The sequence below is a fragment of the Corvus hawaiiensis genome, chromosome Z, assembly GCF_020740725.1.
Source record: "Corvus hawaiiensis isolate bCorHaw1 chromosome Z, bCorHaw1.pri.cur, whole genome shotgun sequence".
Classification (NCBI taxonomy): Eukaryota; Metazoa; Chordata; class Aves; order Passeriformes; family Corvidae; genus Corvus; species Corvus hawaiiensis.
Genome location: NC_063255.1, coordinates 3,191,574 through 3,208,594, shown reverse-complemented (window position 1 = coordinate 3,208,594; position 17,021 = coordinate 3,191,574). Strand labels below are relative to the sequence as shown.

General features: G+C 35.7%; 1 protein-coding gene across 8 annotated transcripts in view; it reads left to right on the top strand.

Annotated features, from left to right (window-relative positions):
- Positions 1-17,021, top strand: part of ERBIN (erbb2 interacting protein) — a 119,370-nt gene that overhangs the window by 84,858 nt on the left and 17,491 nt on the right. For 5 of the 8 annotated variants that reach the window (XM_048290873.1, XM_048290871.1, XM_048290868.1 and 2 more), the window contains 13 exons: positions 49-123; positions 1,464-1,608; positions 2,089-2,161; positions 3,247-3,376; positions 3,705-3,820; positions 4,828-4,897; positions 5,967-6,066; positions 8,014-8,135; positions 8,728-8,898; positions 9,676-9,858; positions 12,032-12,149; positions 13,878-14,061; positions 14,850-16,353. In XM_048290873.1, the coding sequence (XP_048146830.1) occupies positions 49-123; positions 1,464-1,608; positions 2,089-2,161; positions 3,247-3,376; positions 3,705-3,820; positions 4,828-4,897; positions 5,967-6,066; positions 8,014-8,135; positions 8,728-8,898; positions 9,676-9,858; positions 12,032-12,149; positions 13,878-14,061; positions 14,850-16,353 (2,991 nt within the window). The remainder of the gene's footprint in view (positions 1-48; positions 124-1,463; positions 1,609-2,088; positions 2,162-3,246; positions 3,377-3,704; positions 3,821-4,827; positions 4,898-5,966; positions 6,067-8,013; positions 8,136-8,727; positions 8,899-9,675; positions 9,859-12,031; positions 12,150-13,877; positions 14,062-14,849; positions 16,354-17,021) is intronic. The other 3 variants (XM_048290872.1, XM_048290869.1, XM_048290870.1) reach the window with 2 other exon arrangements.

Sequence of the window (17,021 nt, the reverse complement as noted above, 5' to 3'; positions counted from 1 at the left end):
TCACTGGGGTTTTTCATAAGTTTTTTTTAAAATGGCTTCCCATTACAGCCTGAAGTACTTGAACAACTGAGTGGATTAAAGGAATTTTGGATGGATGGTAATAGACTAACACTTATTCCTGGGGTAAGTTCTTCTGCTGTGTTAAACACAAAGTACTTTAAATTATGCAGTTATTTGCTTTGTCAGTGATCATGTATGTTGAAGTTATGTAGTTTTAGTGCTACTTAAAGCCAAAAGGCTAAATGGCACTTGAATGCTTAACTAGTCCACTTAAAAATTACCACTGATCATGAGAGCTGCATTCACAGCTTTTGGGTTTGGTTTTTTTTACATTGAAAGTTACATAGTTCTCATCTGAAAATTATGTTGCAATTTAGGAAAACAGGTAAAAATCTAAAATCAAATTTAGGGCTGAATGGTCCTTCCAAAGAGGGATTATTCTGTGTTAGACAGCAAGTAGGAATTTACAGGATAAATATGTTGTGTGGATTTTTACTGGTCACAGCTGTAAAGCAAGCAGTGCCAATTTTGGTGCTGTGTAAACAGGGAGCTTAGCCAGTTCCTGAGAAGACAGTCTGTTGACTTTGTATGGGTTCCTGACATCTTTCAGGATTACACGTGGTCCAGACTGACCTATTATTACAGTACTTGAGAACACGTGGTCCAGACTGACCTATTATTACAGTACTTGAGAACCTGTGCTTAAGTTGTAGCAAACTAATAAATGAAAATTTTATATTTGGGAAGCAGCTGGTTTGTTTGTTGTTTTCAGCCTTAAATCACTAGCAGTCATGTGAAATGTGGCCTTCCTGCCTAGTGAGTAGTATTTGCTACTGTTTTTCCTTCAACTAACTCTTAGACAGTTGAGTGGTTTGATTGTAAAATACAAGCTGAACTGTGTTTTGCAGTAAAATAAAACTGTATTTCTGAAAGTGGAGATTTTAATGAAGTAATGTGCGTGAATTTTAAAGCTTACGCTTGGTTCATATGGAATGGTAATATGAGCTTATATTTTGGCTTGTTTCTTTCAGTTTTGTACAATTAGGGATTCATCATTGTTGTTTTTGAGGTGAAGTAGGATGCAGTTTTACACAAAAGGCAAAAATAAGCATTGAAAGTCTTTACTGGAGTGTAATGATGTCCTCACACCATGTGTCTCTTTCTGAAGTCTGTTCTAAACCTTCAGTTACTTGATTCACGGTAACTAACCATTGAATGTGCGGCAGACTGACTTCAGGGACGTACAGAGCTACTGTGGGGTGTCTCTGTGTGTAAAAACATCAGCTGTGCTTATCTGCACAAAATACTTCATTTGAAAGTTTGGGTATTTTGCATAAAATTGTGTTTCAGCACTCTAAGTCTTTTCCTCTGGCATTACACTTGAGAGGCAGTTTGTCAAATCTGCCAAATTTTTTGTTTTAAACTTGCACTTTCTAGAATGCATTATTTTCTCTTTCTCTTAGTTCATAGGCACTTTGAAACAACTGACCTACTTGGATGTTTCTAAAAACAACATTGAAGTAGTTGAAGAAGGTATTTCAGGCTGTGAAAGCCTGCAAGACCTACTGTTATCCAGTAACTCACTTCAGCAACTGCCAGAGTCTATTGGTTTGTATTTTCAGTTAATTCATGTTCTTAAAAGCCTATAGTTCAGACAGAGAGCACTTGAAAATAGAAAAATTACATTCTAGATCTGTTCCAGTTGAGTAGAAGTGCCAATTGTTGATAAAGCTGTTAATGCATGGCTGAATAATAACTTAAAATTGTTTCAGAGCATTCTTTACTTTATACAGTAGTTTGTATATGGATGAAAAGGTGCTGGCTCTATCAGAAAAAAGCCAGTTTCTTTTTCTCCCTGCTTCCACCCGCCTACCTGAATGGTTGACACATTGTAAGCTGGCAAACAAGTTCTGTAAGCTCATCTGTTTATTTCCTTAGGAATACAGCGCTATGGGCGTGCCAGGGAATAGAGAAGATGTGGTTGCTTGCCCATAATGTTGGGGACTTTTTCCCCTTGTAATTTAAAGTTAAAACTCAGCTTAATGAACTCAAATGTCCATTTTGATTTACTTGTTCCTGTTATTATAGGTTCTCTGAAAAAGGTGACAACACTTAAAATTGATGAAAACCAGTTAATTTATTTGCCAGACTCCATAGGAGGGTAGGTATTTCACCAAAATAAAAAATTGAATTGCCTTTCTGAACACTGTTCTGTAACAATGGCTTCTCTTTCAGAGTTTTTGTAACTATTTGATTTCATTTCTTCTACATGTTAATGTTGTAATACAATTTAAAGTGAGTGATTTCATATCTGAGTTCTATTTGCAGCATGTATGTTCTTATTATTTAATACCAAAAGACACATGTTCCTCACATAATGCAGCCACCAATCGATAAAAGAAAAATTGAGTGTGATAGAAAACAAGATACTTAAAGAGTCAGCTTCCTGAAACTGGTTTTTGTTGACAGGAACCATGGCTGTGGTAGATATTGCAAATGATTGCCCAATCTGAAAAATCTTGTAAATATGAACATGTATTTATCTTTATTTTTTTATATAGAGAGAGAGAGAGACAGAAAGAGAGAGAGAATTTTCAGCTGTCCATCAGCAGGTTTTTTTAATATATATTTTGGTGTCCAGCAATTTAATTTAAAACTTGCAAGTAATAGCAAAAATAATTGGCTCAGAATTAAGTGCTGTACAAATGTACAATGTCTTCCAATTTCTTTTCATATATTTTAATTAGTACAGGTTATCTTTTGTCAGAGTTTACAAAATACTGCTTCACTGCCAAATTTGTAGGCTCACTGCCTCTAACTCTTGAAATTCTTTGCTTGTTCAGAAACTGCACTCAGCTCTAATTTTTTGAGTATGATCTGTCCCATTCTGAATGTTTTTAGTGCCTTGCACTGGCATGTTGTCATGTACTACACGAGCATTTGGTGTTGCTGGCCTCATTATTTTCATTGTGAGGACAGTGTAAAGGAGATTTAAAAAAAATAAGCAAGCTCAAAACAGAACCAAAAACCTGCAATCAACCAACACGAAAAAACACCCACCCCAAAACACATTTTAGGCAATCAATAAAGGATTCTTCTTAGATTTTAATTTCTTTGGGTTTATTTTGAACTACATTTGAGATGAGTAATTAATAGTGATACTAATTTCATTTAAACTGCAAGTATTCAATTAATGTTGGATTAATTAATCTGTATAGAGGAGTTAATTTTTTTTTTTTTTTTTAGATTAATATCAGTAGAAGAACTGGACTGTAGTTTCAATGAGATTGAAACATTGCCTTCGTCTGTTGGGCAGCTCTCAAATATAAGAACATTTGCTGCAGATCATAACTTTTTAACTCAGCTGCCATCAGAGGTATGTATTTAATTGCAAAACTGTAAAATGAATATTTTAACATGTTTATATAGTCTGTACAACTTGTGAAGGTAATAATTTTTGAGAGGATTTTCTTTGTGTATGTTTTTAAAGGAGGATGTGTACAAATATACAGGTTTTTAAATAATGAAATTTGATTTTTTTTAAGCAACAAGCAGGAATTCATTGCTGTGTATTGAAACTAAAAAGTTTAGTATGTATGAATACACTTTCCAGGCAAAATAGCCTCAATACTAATTGTTTTAAAAATTTTCGTATTTATGTTGTGAAGATGAATTAATTCTTTGTGTTTTTTTTTTTTTTCCAGATTGGAAACTGGAAGCATGTAACAGTGTTGTTTCTGCATTCTAATAAACTTGAATTTCTCCCTGAAGAAATGGGTGATATGCAGAAATTAAAAGTCATCAATCTGAGTGACAATAGGTTTGTGAATGCTTTTAATCAAGTAGAAATTTTATAAAATGCTACAATAATGTAGAGGGATTGTTATGAATACATTATGCTATCTTTCCTTATCTCATGCATAGCTCAGAAGCTGAGTGAGATGTATTTAATGTACTATTGTGGTATTCTGGATCTTGCAGTTCCATTGTATTAAGCTGTCTTTATTTTAATGACTTGGCAGATGCATTGAAGTGCAGCTTCAATACATTCGTGATTGTTAGCATGTGTTTTTCTGTGGAATTAGTCTAGTTATTTTCATAAAACTTTTGATTCTTACTTAAAGATTTATAGCTTCTTGAATTACATATGGAGCACCCAACAGCATCACAGGATATTGTAAAAAAACCTTGGTGTTCTGTGGAAGGGGGAAAAGAATTGTGTTTTATTGGAGGTGATCATTAAAAATGGAGAAAATGTTTAGCTTTGGGGAATTGTTAGTTTATAGTATTGAAATACACTGGGAGAGAGAAGTCTAGAGAAGCTCTCCCTCCTGTTCTGTCAATCCAGCTTCTCTGTGCTCCATTTGTGGCTTGATTTATCCATTAATGCCAGAGCATCCATTATCCAGGACAGTCCCTTCCCCGTACATGTATCTTTGAGAAAAAAACTGATTTTCAGGTGTAGCATATTTTTCCTTAATTGGCATATATATTGACAGATAAAATGCTGAGGATTCAGAGTTGTTAATTCACGTTAATTGTCTCCACATTTAAGTTACTCAATTGAATTAAACTCAAGTTACAATGTAACTTCTTTGTTTTAAGCTACTTGCTAAACTGGGCAGACATAAGTTTGTCTTGTTTGCTTGGGTTGTTTTTTTTTAATATGAATTTAAATTACATGCTGTAGCCTTTCAGCTCTCAATATTTATTAATTCAGCTTCATATGGATATGTTCTTTTGAAATGTTTTACATGCTAATGCAGGGTTGTTTAAAGTCTTAACAGTATGGTTAAATGTACTTACATAAATTATTTTAATTTACAGACTGAAGAATTTACCATTTACCTTTACAAAACTGCAACAACTCACTGCTATGTGGCTATCAGACAATCAGGTAAATTTTTTTAATACTGAAAATAAATAGTTGTTGACTTCATTCCTAGTGGAATTGACAAGAACAGAGCCATCTCTTAAATAGAGACCTAGTACTGTGTGCATCAATACTTTCTTGACATTACTGTGTCAGTTCTGCTGAAGTAACCAATACTGAGCTTACCTGTCTCTGGAGACTCATATTTCTGGAGAAGTTTTGCACTGTGAGGAAATGCAATTTAACAGATGTTGGGAGGGGTTTTGTTCATTTGTTTTTGTTGTGTTTTTTCTGTTTGGTTTTTGTTTTGTTTTTTGTTGTTTTCTTGTTTTCTTTTGTTCAGGCTAATTTACACAGGAGAGTTAGTGCTTGATAAGCTAGAACTTAAATGTTTAGCCTGCTGTTGCTTTCACAGCTATACCAGTGGGGAAACTCAGCATGCCTGGTTTTGAGTTAGGTTTCTTGCCACACCTTTTGAACTGTGTGACTGTTCAGCTTTGAAGCCGTTAAGCAGTAACTCATGTGCTTGTAGCTTGTATTTTTCCTTTTTATTAAAGTCCTTGGAATTATGCTGATTTTCTGAATGGCGTTAAGGTAGACAGGGCTGTCAGAAATCTAATAGCCTCAGATGTGCACTTCTTCTAAAACAGCAATTTAAAGAATCCCCTGCCCTTCCCTGTAAAGGGTGGAGGATGTTCAATCTGGTGTCAAAGTGAACAAACAAGAATACAAAATTTTTCTCTTTATATGATTGCAGCTTTAAATAGCCAGATATATCTGTGCATTTCAGATCAGCATGCTTTGGGATAGTAGTAAGTACCAACAAGAAACTGGGTTACTTTTTGAATATCTAGTATTTGCTTTTCACAAAAGCTGTTGCTGAGTTTCTCCTCAGTCAAAGCCTGTCATCAGTCAAATACAGACATGTTAATATCTTCATTTTGTGAAAATTCTTCAGAGGAGAAATGGTTTAATACAAGGAAGAGTAATCTTCAAAGTCATGGGACAGGCATGCTCTATGATATGTAGGTCATATTTACTTTTATATATATATATACTCTCATAACATAGCTTTCTTTCATTTACTTTCTAGTCTAAACCACTTATCCCTCTTCAAAAAGAAGCTGACCCTGACACACAGAAAACAGTACTTACTAATTACATGTTCCCTCAGCAACCAAGGACTGAGGAGGGTAAGGAATTTCTGAAATGCCGTGTCACAGTGGTCACTTTTGACAATAATGGGAAGGCTTCCTGCTAATATGATTTTCACTAAATAGTACTTAAATACAAGTTTGGAGTATACTTGTAAGAATGATGAGTTGTGTCTGATGAATGAGAACAGTAACTTAATGAGATTTAGATATTGGTAAATCCTAGATGAAACTATGTCAGTGAGCAAGGTGAGAAATGGACTGACAGGAACACGTTCTGTGATGGTTGCCACTCCCAGCGTGACACTCTCATTCCTTTCAACAGAGCTTAGTGGTTTGGGGTGAAATTCCCTTTAGCAGGTGTTAGCTTCAAACTGACTATTTTAACAAAATGTCTCCTCCATTACGAAGTACATATTTTTTGAAAAGTACATAGCATTCTGTGGTTTATTTTGAAGTGAAAAAACATCACTCCAGAAAAAGCATATTGCTCACATGTAGTTTGAACTGTTTTTATAAAAAGTAAGGCACGAAATTTTAAGCTCTTACCAGAAAGTTGTTTCAGCACAGTTGTGAAATAGTTAGGGAAACAAGTAATGTTCCACTATTAAGCCCAACAGGAGTTAGGAAAGAGTTAAATAAGTTTATTTTTCCACTTTCTTTCCCTTGCAAGGTAAAGGAAAAAGTTTGTGCTGCTTTAAAAGAAATAAAGTGGGGGGCAATATATTAATGGAAATAACTGAAAACTGACAAGTTGCAACATTCCTTGTTCTGTGGCACAGGTGTCTAGTACACTGAGAGAGGAGTAATCAAAAACATAAGCAAAAGCAGTAAATTGTGCGTCACTTTCAGCGCCTTCTAATGTATCTGCAGTACCTCTGATAGAATGTGAGAATTGGGAGATTCAGTGAAGTTCAAGATTGTTCCTGAAAGTGTTCTCTCCATTTGAACTCTGTTTTTCTCAGGTTCTGGGGTTTATTTCTGTAGACAAGGAAAGGACTGTTTGTTTGGCTTAAGCTGACCGAACACCTGTCTGAGGCAGTCATTCCAAAAAGGTTTCAGGTTCAATAGACAGAGCTTTTAAGTTGGTTTTTGGTCAGGAAGTCTTAGTAATCAGGATAGTGAAGTTTATTATAATATTTTTAGATGTATTAAAATGTAAGTGACCCAGTAAATGCAGAGTAACAAATACGCCATTGCACTTACTGAGCCCTAAAATTAAGTATTTCTCTGTGTCAGGTATAGAAGTGGTTAACATGAACAGTCTTGATATCGCTAGTGAAGGATATACATTTGCTGGGTGATAGTGGCAGATTTATTAGACTATTTGTCATGCTAAAAGTAGAACCTGGCTGATGTAACACCAGGATATGCTAAAATAAGAGACAGTGGGTACCTACAAAGTTTATTTATTCTCTTGTAAAATTAAGCAAGGAATACTTGTAAAACCCCTGTCAACTGCATAACTTCTGCAAAATCATGCAGATTAACTTAACCTTCAGGTTTAGATGCTTACATTTCTTTAGGATTAGTAAGAATGCAGGTTTTTCCTCAGTAAGTCATTCTTAGTTTTCATTTTTAAATTTTCATTAAATGAAATCAGATGAATGTTCTTGCATTTGCATAATGATATTAAGCACTGATAATAGGCTATATAAATCTATACAGGTATAATTTATGTTTTTATATATATACACACAAATACATTATTTCATATTTATATATAGAATAAAACCACTTAGCAGAGTTTGCTGAAAATTTTCAAGTGTGAATGTTGAGACTAATGTACAGCTGAGCATATGATTTTTTTTTTTACAGGTAGGGATATTTCTAATATAAAAGTACAGCCAAATTCATAAAGCAGTGGTATTGCATCTACAAAGCACACCAATCCCATCCAAGAGAAAGAAAATGAGTATATGTTATTTTGCATAGTGTATCCTGTTCTTTTAAGAGCTTCTTGCGTTTTTTTTTTTTTTTTTCCAGTTATGTTCATATCTGATAATGAAAGTTTCAATCCATCTCTGTGGGAGGAACAACGGAAACAGCGTGCTCAGGTGGCATTTGAGTGTGATGAAGACAAAGATGAGAGAGAGGCACCACCACGGGTTAGTATTGAATTTATTTTTGCATACTTGGTATTTCCCTCCCTCTCATTTCCACCCTTAATCTCAGCCTTTTCCTTACTTTGGCTATGGGTTTCACTCTGCTGAATAAATCAAGTCATCAGTTATTAGTTTAGAGTATCTAGCAGGATGAAACACTATGGTTTGGATTTTTTGTTGTGTTTGCTTTCAGTCTGGGCATTATTTGGCCAAATCATTTTCAGCAGGGCACAAGGGAAGAACTCAAGCTGATACGTGGCAATGTAGGGCCTAACTAGGAGGCCACCTGACTAATAGTGCTGGGGACAACAAGTGGGGAAACCGTGATAAATACTGATTTTATTTTGAGTGAATTACTGTTGGCTTAATCCTTGCTTGGAGTCATTGAACATGTTGGGGGAAAGGGAGTGAAAGCAATTCATAATCTTGCCTAGTTGTGTAAGCTTTTATCTGCCTCAGTGCAGGTACACTTGAGTATCAACGTGGAGTTCTAGATTATTCAGTGGTTTAGCCTAACTAATTATTTTTTTTAAAGCTTATGTTTTAGTTCTAACATTTAAATAAATGTAGAGCCTTACTGCTTTTTGTTATACAGGAGGGCAATTTGAAGAGGTATCCAACTCCATATCCTGATGAACTGAAGAATATGGTCAAAACAGTCCAGACAATTGTACACAGACTAAAGGATGAAGAATCTACTGAAGATACTGCGAAGGAGTCAAAACGAGAAGTCCAGACAGTTTCTGTAAAAGATGTGGGGGTAAAGGTTAGAGATAGCATTATCTTCTGGTTTTGTAAGAAATTCCAAAGACTAAAGTGTCATTGCTTCCTTTTAATTCTCTTCTCCCTCCCCTCTGACGCTTTAGCAAGAAAAATTGTTTAGATTATATAGAACACAGTTTACCTCTTCCCCACCTAAGGAGGTCTGTAATAAGCGTCTGATTTACAGTAGCAGTCTTCCTCCTACACTAAGAACAAGAGAAGTGACTGAATTCTCAGGCAAATAAAAACTGTGGATGTCTTAAGGAGCTGACTTTGGTTTTTGGAGGACGGCATCTTTGTCATCCTCTGATCCTCTTTTATCTGCCAGACTTCACAATGAAATTTTGATAATCTCTAAGGATTTTACTGCTCCCCTCATGACTGAAGGTTTTGTGTGATAACAAGCATAACGGGCTGGCAAAAGTGTCCAGAGTCTCTAAGAGTTTGATGCAGCATGATAGGTGATAGGACTATTTTTTGGTGCTGACATAGAATCATTGTAGGTATTGGCCTTTTTGATTTTTTTTTCATTTGACTGGAAATGTAATGGTACAAATTGACACCAGTAAGGAAAAGAGTCAAACTGATTGACACAGGCTAGGGACTGTATCTTAGTAATCTGTGGCATTGTTTTAGCATTTCATACCTGGTGCATTCTGTACTTTATCATTTCAGAGCTCAGGTTTTTCCATTCCATTTTCCAAAAATACATAATGTTGGCTCTATACGTCCCTAAAAACCTTTCAGCATGTTTTTTCTGCTAATATTCTTAATTCTGTAGACTTCAGAAACTGGTTCAATAAAGAACAAAGCCGATGAGAGAAAGCAGTTTTCAACAGGAAGCTCTGTGCAGAAGCCTAGTGAACCAGAAGCTGAGCACAGCACTGCAAATTCACAGATGACTGCACTTGTTAAAACCTTGCAGAACACGAAAACAATTGTCAACCATGAAGAAATGCTTGAGGTATGGCATTGCAATGAGCATTGTAGCAGTCAAAAACTGTGCTGGTGTTGTACTGAATTTGTTCTTCTGGGAGATGAAAATTTCTGTTGACAACAGGAGAAAGTTGGCCTCCATATGTGTTATAAATTCAGATGGTTTTCAATACAGTATTTTTCTTGCTTCAGATTTTGTTAAGTAAAAGTTGAAACAGCTATTTAAAAGTTCATAGTAAAAGATGCATGCATTTAAAGAAGAATAAAGCAAACTCAATTAAAGGTTGACATAAACTCTGAAAAGACTCATATTTTGGTAGAATTCTCCAGTTGTTGCTTGATTGTCAATACTTCATTAAATAGTCACTTTTAATTGTTGCTGAAATGAGAAAACATCAGATCAGTGGTAGCAGTAAAGTTTCTGTATCCAAGTATACACATGCATTTCAAATGAAAAGCGGAAGGTGGGTTTTAAAATACTCCTCTGTGTTTACTAGTGAGCTATCAGGAATATTACTTGAAATGTATTTACCTCTTATAGTGAAGGATTTTAAACTTCTGAACTTCGCATTTCTCTGTCAAACGCCATGTATTCATTTATTTAGAAAGTTTGAGATTTATGACAAATTTTGGAAGTTGTCATTCAATCAGTTCCCAGTCACAACCTGTAAAATACTTCTTTCATAGTTTCACAAGTGGATTTTTTTTTTTTTTTTTTGCCTGTGTTGTGTAAGCTGTGGAATGTGCCTATATCATACTTATGGTGAAGAGACTTGAGGGACAGGCAGTTGTGGCTGTCACTGGCTACTTCCCACTAGAGTGTTCCTGCTTCTGCATGCTTTTTGAAAATAATGGTATTGACATATTTTCTTTAATTTAAAAATGTAATTTCAGAAGATCATGATAGTTGTCTAATGATAGTGACAGTAAGTCTTTGTAGCTGTAGTAAGTAAACAAGGAAGGTATAGTGAAGTCCTTACTTCTGTGTATTTCCTTACTTCCTGCTGGTAACAGTTTTGCAGAATCCACATAGCTAAACTTTGCATGTGTGTATGCTTTCCATTTCAGCATTGACTTGTATGTTACATCCAAGAGGAAGGGAATGTGGTAGATGCAGTGAAGAAGTTGGTTGTTCAGACTGTAGAGAAAAGCAGATGGATTTTTATTTTTAATTAAGACTATCGTAGCTTGTTTGCTGCATCTCAGTCAGGTTTGTCCTTCCTGCAGACCCAGGAACTGGCCAGGTAATTGGTATCATGGGAAGGTGGTGCTCCAATAGGTTCCATGTATTAAGTATTCCAAAATAGTAAGAAAAAGTGAACATAGACAGACTCTTTGCAATATGCAACATGGATTTCGTAGCAGGAGGCATGTTCACTGAAAGAAATTTCTGCTTCGAGGAAAGAAAGTTTGTTGGGGGTTTGTTTCTTCAAAATATTACTGGAAGCAACTGGGTTTTGAGCATAAATGAATATAGGGCTGGCAGTAGGATACTGAATAAATTGCATGGCTGCTCTTGCAGCAGCTTTGTCTATTAATCTCTTTCATAAGTGCACTGAGTTCCATCTTATGGTTCAGAACTCGTGATTACTAGCTTAAATGTATTCAGCGCTGCTTTATTCTTCTGCCATTGCTCTTGAAATTAAATAACCTCTTTTCGTTTTGGAATTTACCCCCAGCAAGCTACCCTTACTCTGTTTTTGTTAGATGGACTAGGCAAGCCAAGCTCCTTCAGTCTTTTTGCACAGCATACCTCTCCATTCCTGACTGTCTTGCTCATGCTACTCTATAGGTGTTCTAGTTTGAGCTCTTTTCTTCAAAACCAGCTAGTCAGTCTGCAGTGTTTGCTGGTTCAGTGATGACTTTGTGACGTGGACTCAACTGGGTGCTCTCTCCAGTGGTGGAATGAAGGCTTCATCTGCTTGCTCCAAGTAGTTTTTTGCAATTAAAGTTACCTGTCGGAGTGTCATCCCACAGAGTTCATCAGTGACAATGCAAGTCTGCATGTGCTACTCCTTAAAGATAATTCAGTTGACTTGCACTGTACATGCACTACAAAGTTGTTTTGCTTTGCCTATGTTATATGGCTGATCTGTCTTTTTACCCCTTTATTGTTTAGTGGGTGATAGTTTAGATAGCATTTACTTTAAACATTTAAGCTACTCTTTGAAATGGACAGCATAAAGCTGTTTTTCCTTTAGCAGGAGTCAGAAGAATTGTCCTCTGATGAAGAGATGAAAATGGCAGAAATGCGACCACCACTGATAGAAACCTCCATAAACCAACCAAAAGTGGTAGCCCTAAGCAATAGCAAAAAAGGTAAGATACCATAAAAAGCATTGGAAGTGTTCTGTTATTTGGATAATTTTTTGACTCAAAGTGGCTAGTTTTTCCAATTAAATTAAGTAGGCTTAACTCATATGTTTTAAAAGAAAGATGATTAATTCCCTAGTTAAGCAATGAAAGCAGGAAAAAATCGCATTTACTTGAGTGCATGTTAGAGAAAGCTATGTTGATACCCTAATTTTCTTGATTCTTGTCAGTTTAAATCAGATGGGAAGAGAAGGAGGATGCGTTTTGGGGGGTTTTGATCTTGAACACACTCTTGATATGCTTAATACAAGGGTTGCAGAAAGTGGTATTGGAAATACTCTGTATCTCCCTCTTCACCCAAATTTTGTGAATTATTGCTGCTATAGGCAGTTGCTATAACTGCTGCTATAGGCAGAGGTATCACTTATTTAAATTTCTGTACGGAAGCTATGCTCACTTCCTAAGGTTTAAGAATAAACTTTCCTTGTGGAAACTCTTTCTCCAGAGTTATTTTACTCTTTTATTTTTCTTCCTTCTTCTAGCATGAAACTTCTGAACATTTTTTTTGTTAACTAAATTTTATATTTTCTGAAATATAAATTTGGTTGGGGTAACCATTTCCTTAAGAGTAAGAAATGGCCTAGGATTCAGAGAAAACATGATCTAAAAATGGGATAGGAAATAGTATTTTGCTTCATATGATATCCAAGTCCAGTACGTCCAGGACAAAAGGCTTTTCTGGACATTAGATGTAAAAAAGTGAGATTTGGTGAGGAGAACCACATGGTGGAAGCAGCAAGAGTCTGCTGAGGATCACATACAGATGAAAAGGTGGATGCTTATAAATGCAGTCCTTGGATTTTAATGTCTGACTAAAGTACCAGGTCAAAACTTCTTTCTTGTTTCTGAAGATAGACATTAGTTCCACAAATTGTATGTGTTTGGCACCTGTAACTGGCTTGAAGCAAAAATTTAAATGTATTTGTTTCTACGCTCGTGTCAGAATCACGGCTGGCTTGAATTCCCCCAGAGAAATTATTTTTATACGGATGTAGTATGTAAGTATGCATATATTATGCAAGAATCAATGTGCACAGGGGTAAATTACTCTGAAAATGTTGTCCTAAGGGATCTGCAAAGCATGGGAATGCATTGGATTCAAGATCTGCAGAAGAACATTTTTCATTGCTGGGTTTTTACTTTTACTAAAAAGCTATATGGAGCTTATCCAGTGATGTAGATGGTTCCAGAGTACTTGGTCTAGTAAATAGCACTTTAACAATAATAGAATGTTCAAAATCAGGAACTGTGTACCCTTTCAAAATACTGCATGTGAAGCAGCTAATTTTCTTAGGGTCCAGTAGACTCATACAATATACAACTTCGAAATCCTTATAGTAACAGAAGTATGATTTGATAGATATTTTAAGGAAGTATTCAGTAATGTAGCCACCAGTGTATGACAAGGAAAATGGGAATAAAGCAAGAACTTGGATTTAATTAACAGATAAAGTCTTTTTACATTAGGCCAGATATTTTTGAAAATAGGAATGATTTCCAACAGTATTTTGTAAGTTTAAGTGAACTTTGCAAAGGTGTTAGCTTACATTTTAGTTTCTGGTAGTAAGAATTACTGAAGAACAAGAGACAATTTCTAAATACTATACATATACATATGAAATAGCTATTGATAAGATCTGTGTATCTAACTGAATTGGCAAATTTTTATTTCAGATGATTCAAAAGACACTGATTCCTTATCAGATGAAGCTACCCACAATAGTAATCAGAATAACAGCAACTGTTCCTCTCCTTCTCGAATGTCAGATTCTGTTTCCTTGAATACTGACAGTAGCCAAGATATTTCTTTCTGTTCTCCTGACAAAGAAACACATGCTACTGTTTTATCCAAAATCAGGTTTGTAAGATACTGTGAATGACTAAGCAAATACAATGGAAAAATGTTACTTAATATTTTATATTGTGTTCATTCCTCTAATTCATTCATTTATTGTTCTTTTATTTTTGAAAATTTTAATGTTTTATAGTAAGGTTAATAATGTTCTCTTAAGGTCAATAAGGTTCTAGTAAAAAAAACCTGCAGAGACTAACATCAGTATACAATACATGGTTCCCATTTCTCTTAATAATAGGGGGTAATAATTTTATCTTTTTAAGTTCTTATCCCTAAAAAATATATCAGTATACCATTTTAAAGGTCTGTGTTTTTATTTGCTAATTTTGAAAATCAGTTTGAAAATCAGCATGACTATTAAAGGTTCTTAAAAACCTACAAAGAATGGAATTACTCTTCTAGAGCTTTTAGTTAAAAAGTGCCATTTTTCATAAAAACTGCTAATACAAACAAGACAATTGTCCAAAATGGAAACTGAAAGAAAGTTAATAAAAAAACCTTAAATTATTGTCACTTTTTACTTCTTGACACTTTTGAACTGTTTTTAATTATTCTTGTTGAATTTAGACAAACTTCCGAAATCACAGGATGCAAAAATGTTGCCCAAATGAGCCCTCTATATAACATATTTCTTCAATATAAGACAGCAAATCATAAATCTGATTCTTTGTCCTGTATTGCATGCACAGCATGGCTGCATATTAACGTTAATTTTCTTCTAAAATGATTCATAGAGAAACATGTTCATGCTTATGAGAATTTCTTTTAAGAGCCATCTTTTTTTCCTCCAGGCGAGAAGATGAAAATTTGAATAATCTTTTGCAAAATGGAGGAGAATTGAGTATAACAGTAGAAGAAAAACTAAATATGCAAGAGAAGGTTACAAATTTGTCTGAATATGAATTAAGCATTGAAGAAAGATTAGGCCTGATAGGAAAAGGTGTTGATCTAAGCACTCCTATGGAGGAGTCTCACAAATTAGACCAAATAAACATGAATATCAATAAACTGGTTAGTGAAGAGGCAGTGCCAGTTCCTGTAGAAAAGTTAGAAACACAGAAAATGGTTTCAGTAATGGGCTTTTTGAATAATAACACAAAAGAAGAAAGTCAGCACTTGGAAAATGGAAATAAATATCATATAAATAAAGTAAATGGACATCCTGAGGAAACAGTACTGTCTCCCAGTAAAGACAAACTACCAAAAAGCACTACAGTTGATGGGGATTCTGCTGAGCTGTCTATTTCTAGAAGCACTGAAGATTTGTCACCACAGAGAAGCGGTCCTGTGATGAAATCTCACAGCATCACAAGTATGGACAGTGGTGGGCTGAAAATCTATGATAGTGTAAATGAGAATGGATCTCAACAGCTAAACTCAGCGGTAAAATCAGGATCTGATACTGCAGATGGAAAAAACATAGTCCGAAGTAAATCTGCTACTCTTCTCTATGATCAGCCTTTGCAGGTTTTTCCTGGGTCGTCATCATCATCTGATTTAGTATCTTCTACAAAAACGGTGTTCAAGTTTGACTCAAATCACAATCCTGAAGGTGCTAATGTAGTGAGAGGATCAGTGACAGGTGGTGCACAGATGCTCTGTGCTCCCCAATACAATATTCAGTACAGCAGCAGTGCAGCAGCAAAAGATGCCTTGTGGCCCCAGAAACAAAACACCCAAGTAGAACAAGGCAGTTTACCTCCTTCACGTCTGCTTAGGTCTGACAGTACAGAAACTCCCAGCTATGTAAAGCATTCTGGCAACATGAATTTCTCCAATCATAACAATGTCCGGGCCAGTGCTGTGTACAGCACTCATCAGCGGATGGCTGGGAGACACACAGATCTGTGGGCCGTTCCACCAGGAGCAACCAGGCACACTCTTCAAAGGCAGAGCAGTGTATCTTCTACAGCTTCCATAAATATCGGGGATAGTGGCCCTTCAAGGCGGACCCAAGTGCCTGAAGGGGACTACTTAACATACAGAGATTTGCATTCAATGGGAAGAGCTCCAGCAGTAATGCCGGGACAGCAGAGGCCTCTCTCTGCCCGGACATACAGCATTGATGGTCCAAGCGTGACCCGACCGCAGAGTGCGCGGCCGTCGGTGAGCGAAATACCGGAGAGAACTATGTCAGTCAGTGACTTCAATTACTCACGGACTAGCCCCTCAAAGAGAGCAAACCCAAGGGTTAACTCTGAGCACTCGTTGCTAGACCCTGCAGGAAAAACTAAAGTCCCTCATGACTGGAGGGAACAGGTGCTTCGACATATTGAGGCTAAAAAGCTAGAAAAGGTAAAACCAGTAATTCTGGGGTTTTTTTCTACTTTTCTGTTACCTAGATATGGAATAAGATAAATACTCTGTTTTGAACAGCTTTTAATTACTAGTGAAAATCAAATTTTGATCCTGCTTTAAAAAAGATAAATGTGTTTGTGATGAATATCTGAGAAACACTCAGATGGTAGACTGTAAATGTACTTTTCCCCCAAAGAAAAAAAAAACACTGTTGTTTTTACATCATACTTGCCAGTTTAGCCAAATTTCTTTTGAATACATGAAATAATGTCATACAGACCTCCTAGACTGCAAGGCCAGCTCTTGTAAGTTAGGTAATTTTTATTGTAGCTTTGTGTTCACAATATACTAAAATACTCCCTGACACTTCATCTTTCTGTTCTGCCTTTTTTTCACCCTATTTCTTCTCTTTAGGAACAAGAAAAAAGAAAATCAGTAAAATCTATTTGGCAGTATAGGTCTGCAGCTTTAGTTGCTGAAGAATTCAAAAGCCATAATTATCATGTATTTGCCTCCAAGCCAGTTATCTTTTGAAGTTGGGTATCTGACAGATTGTTGAATGAATATTTATTGCTGTGAGATGAGAACACTTAAAAATCTTGTTCATTACAGAAAAATCACAGTAGGTTTTGATATAAGTAGAGATGATGAACAGCATTCTTTAT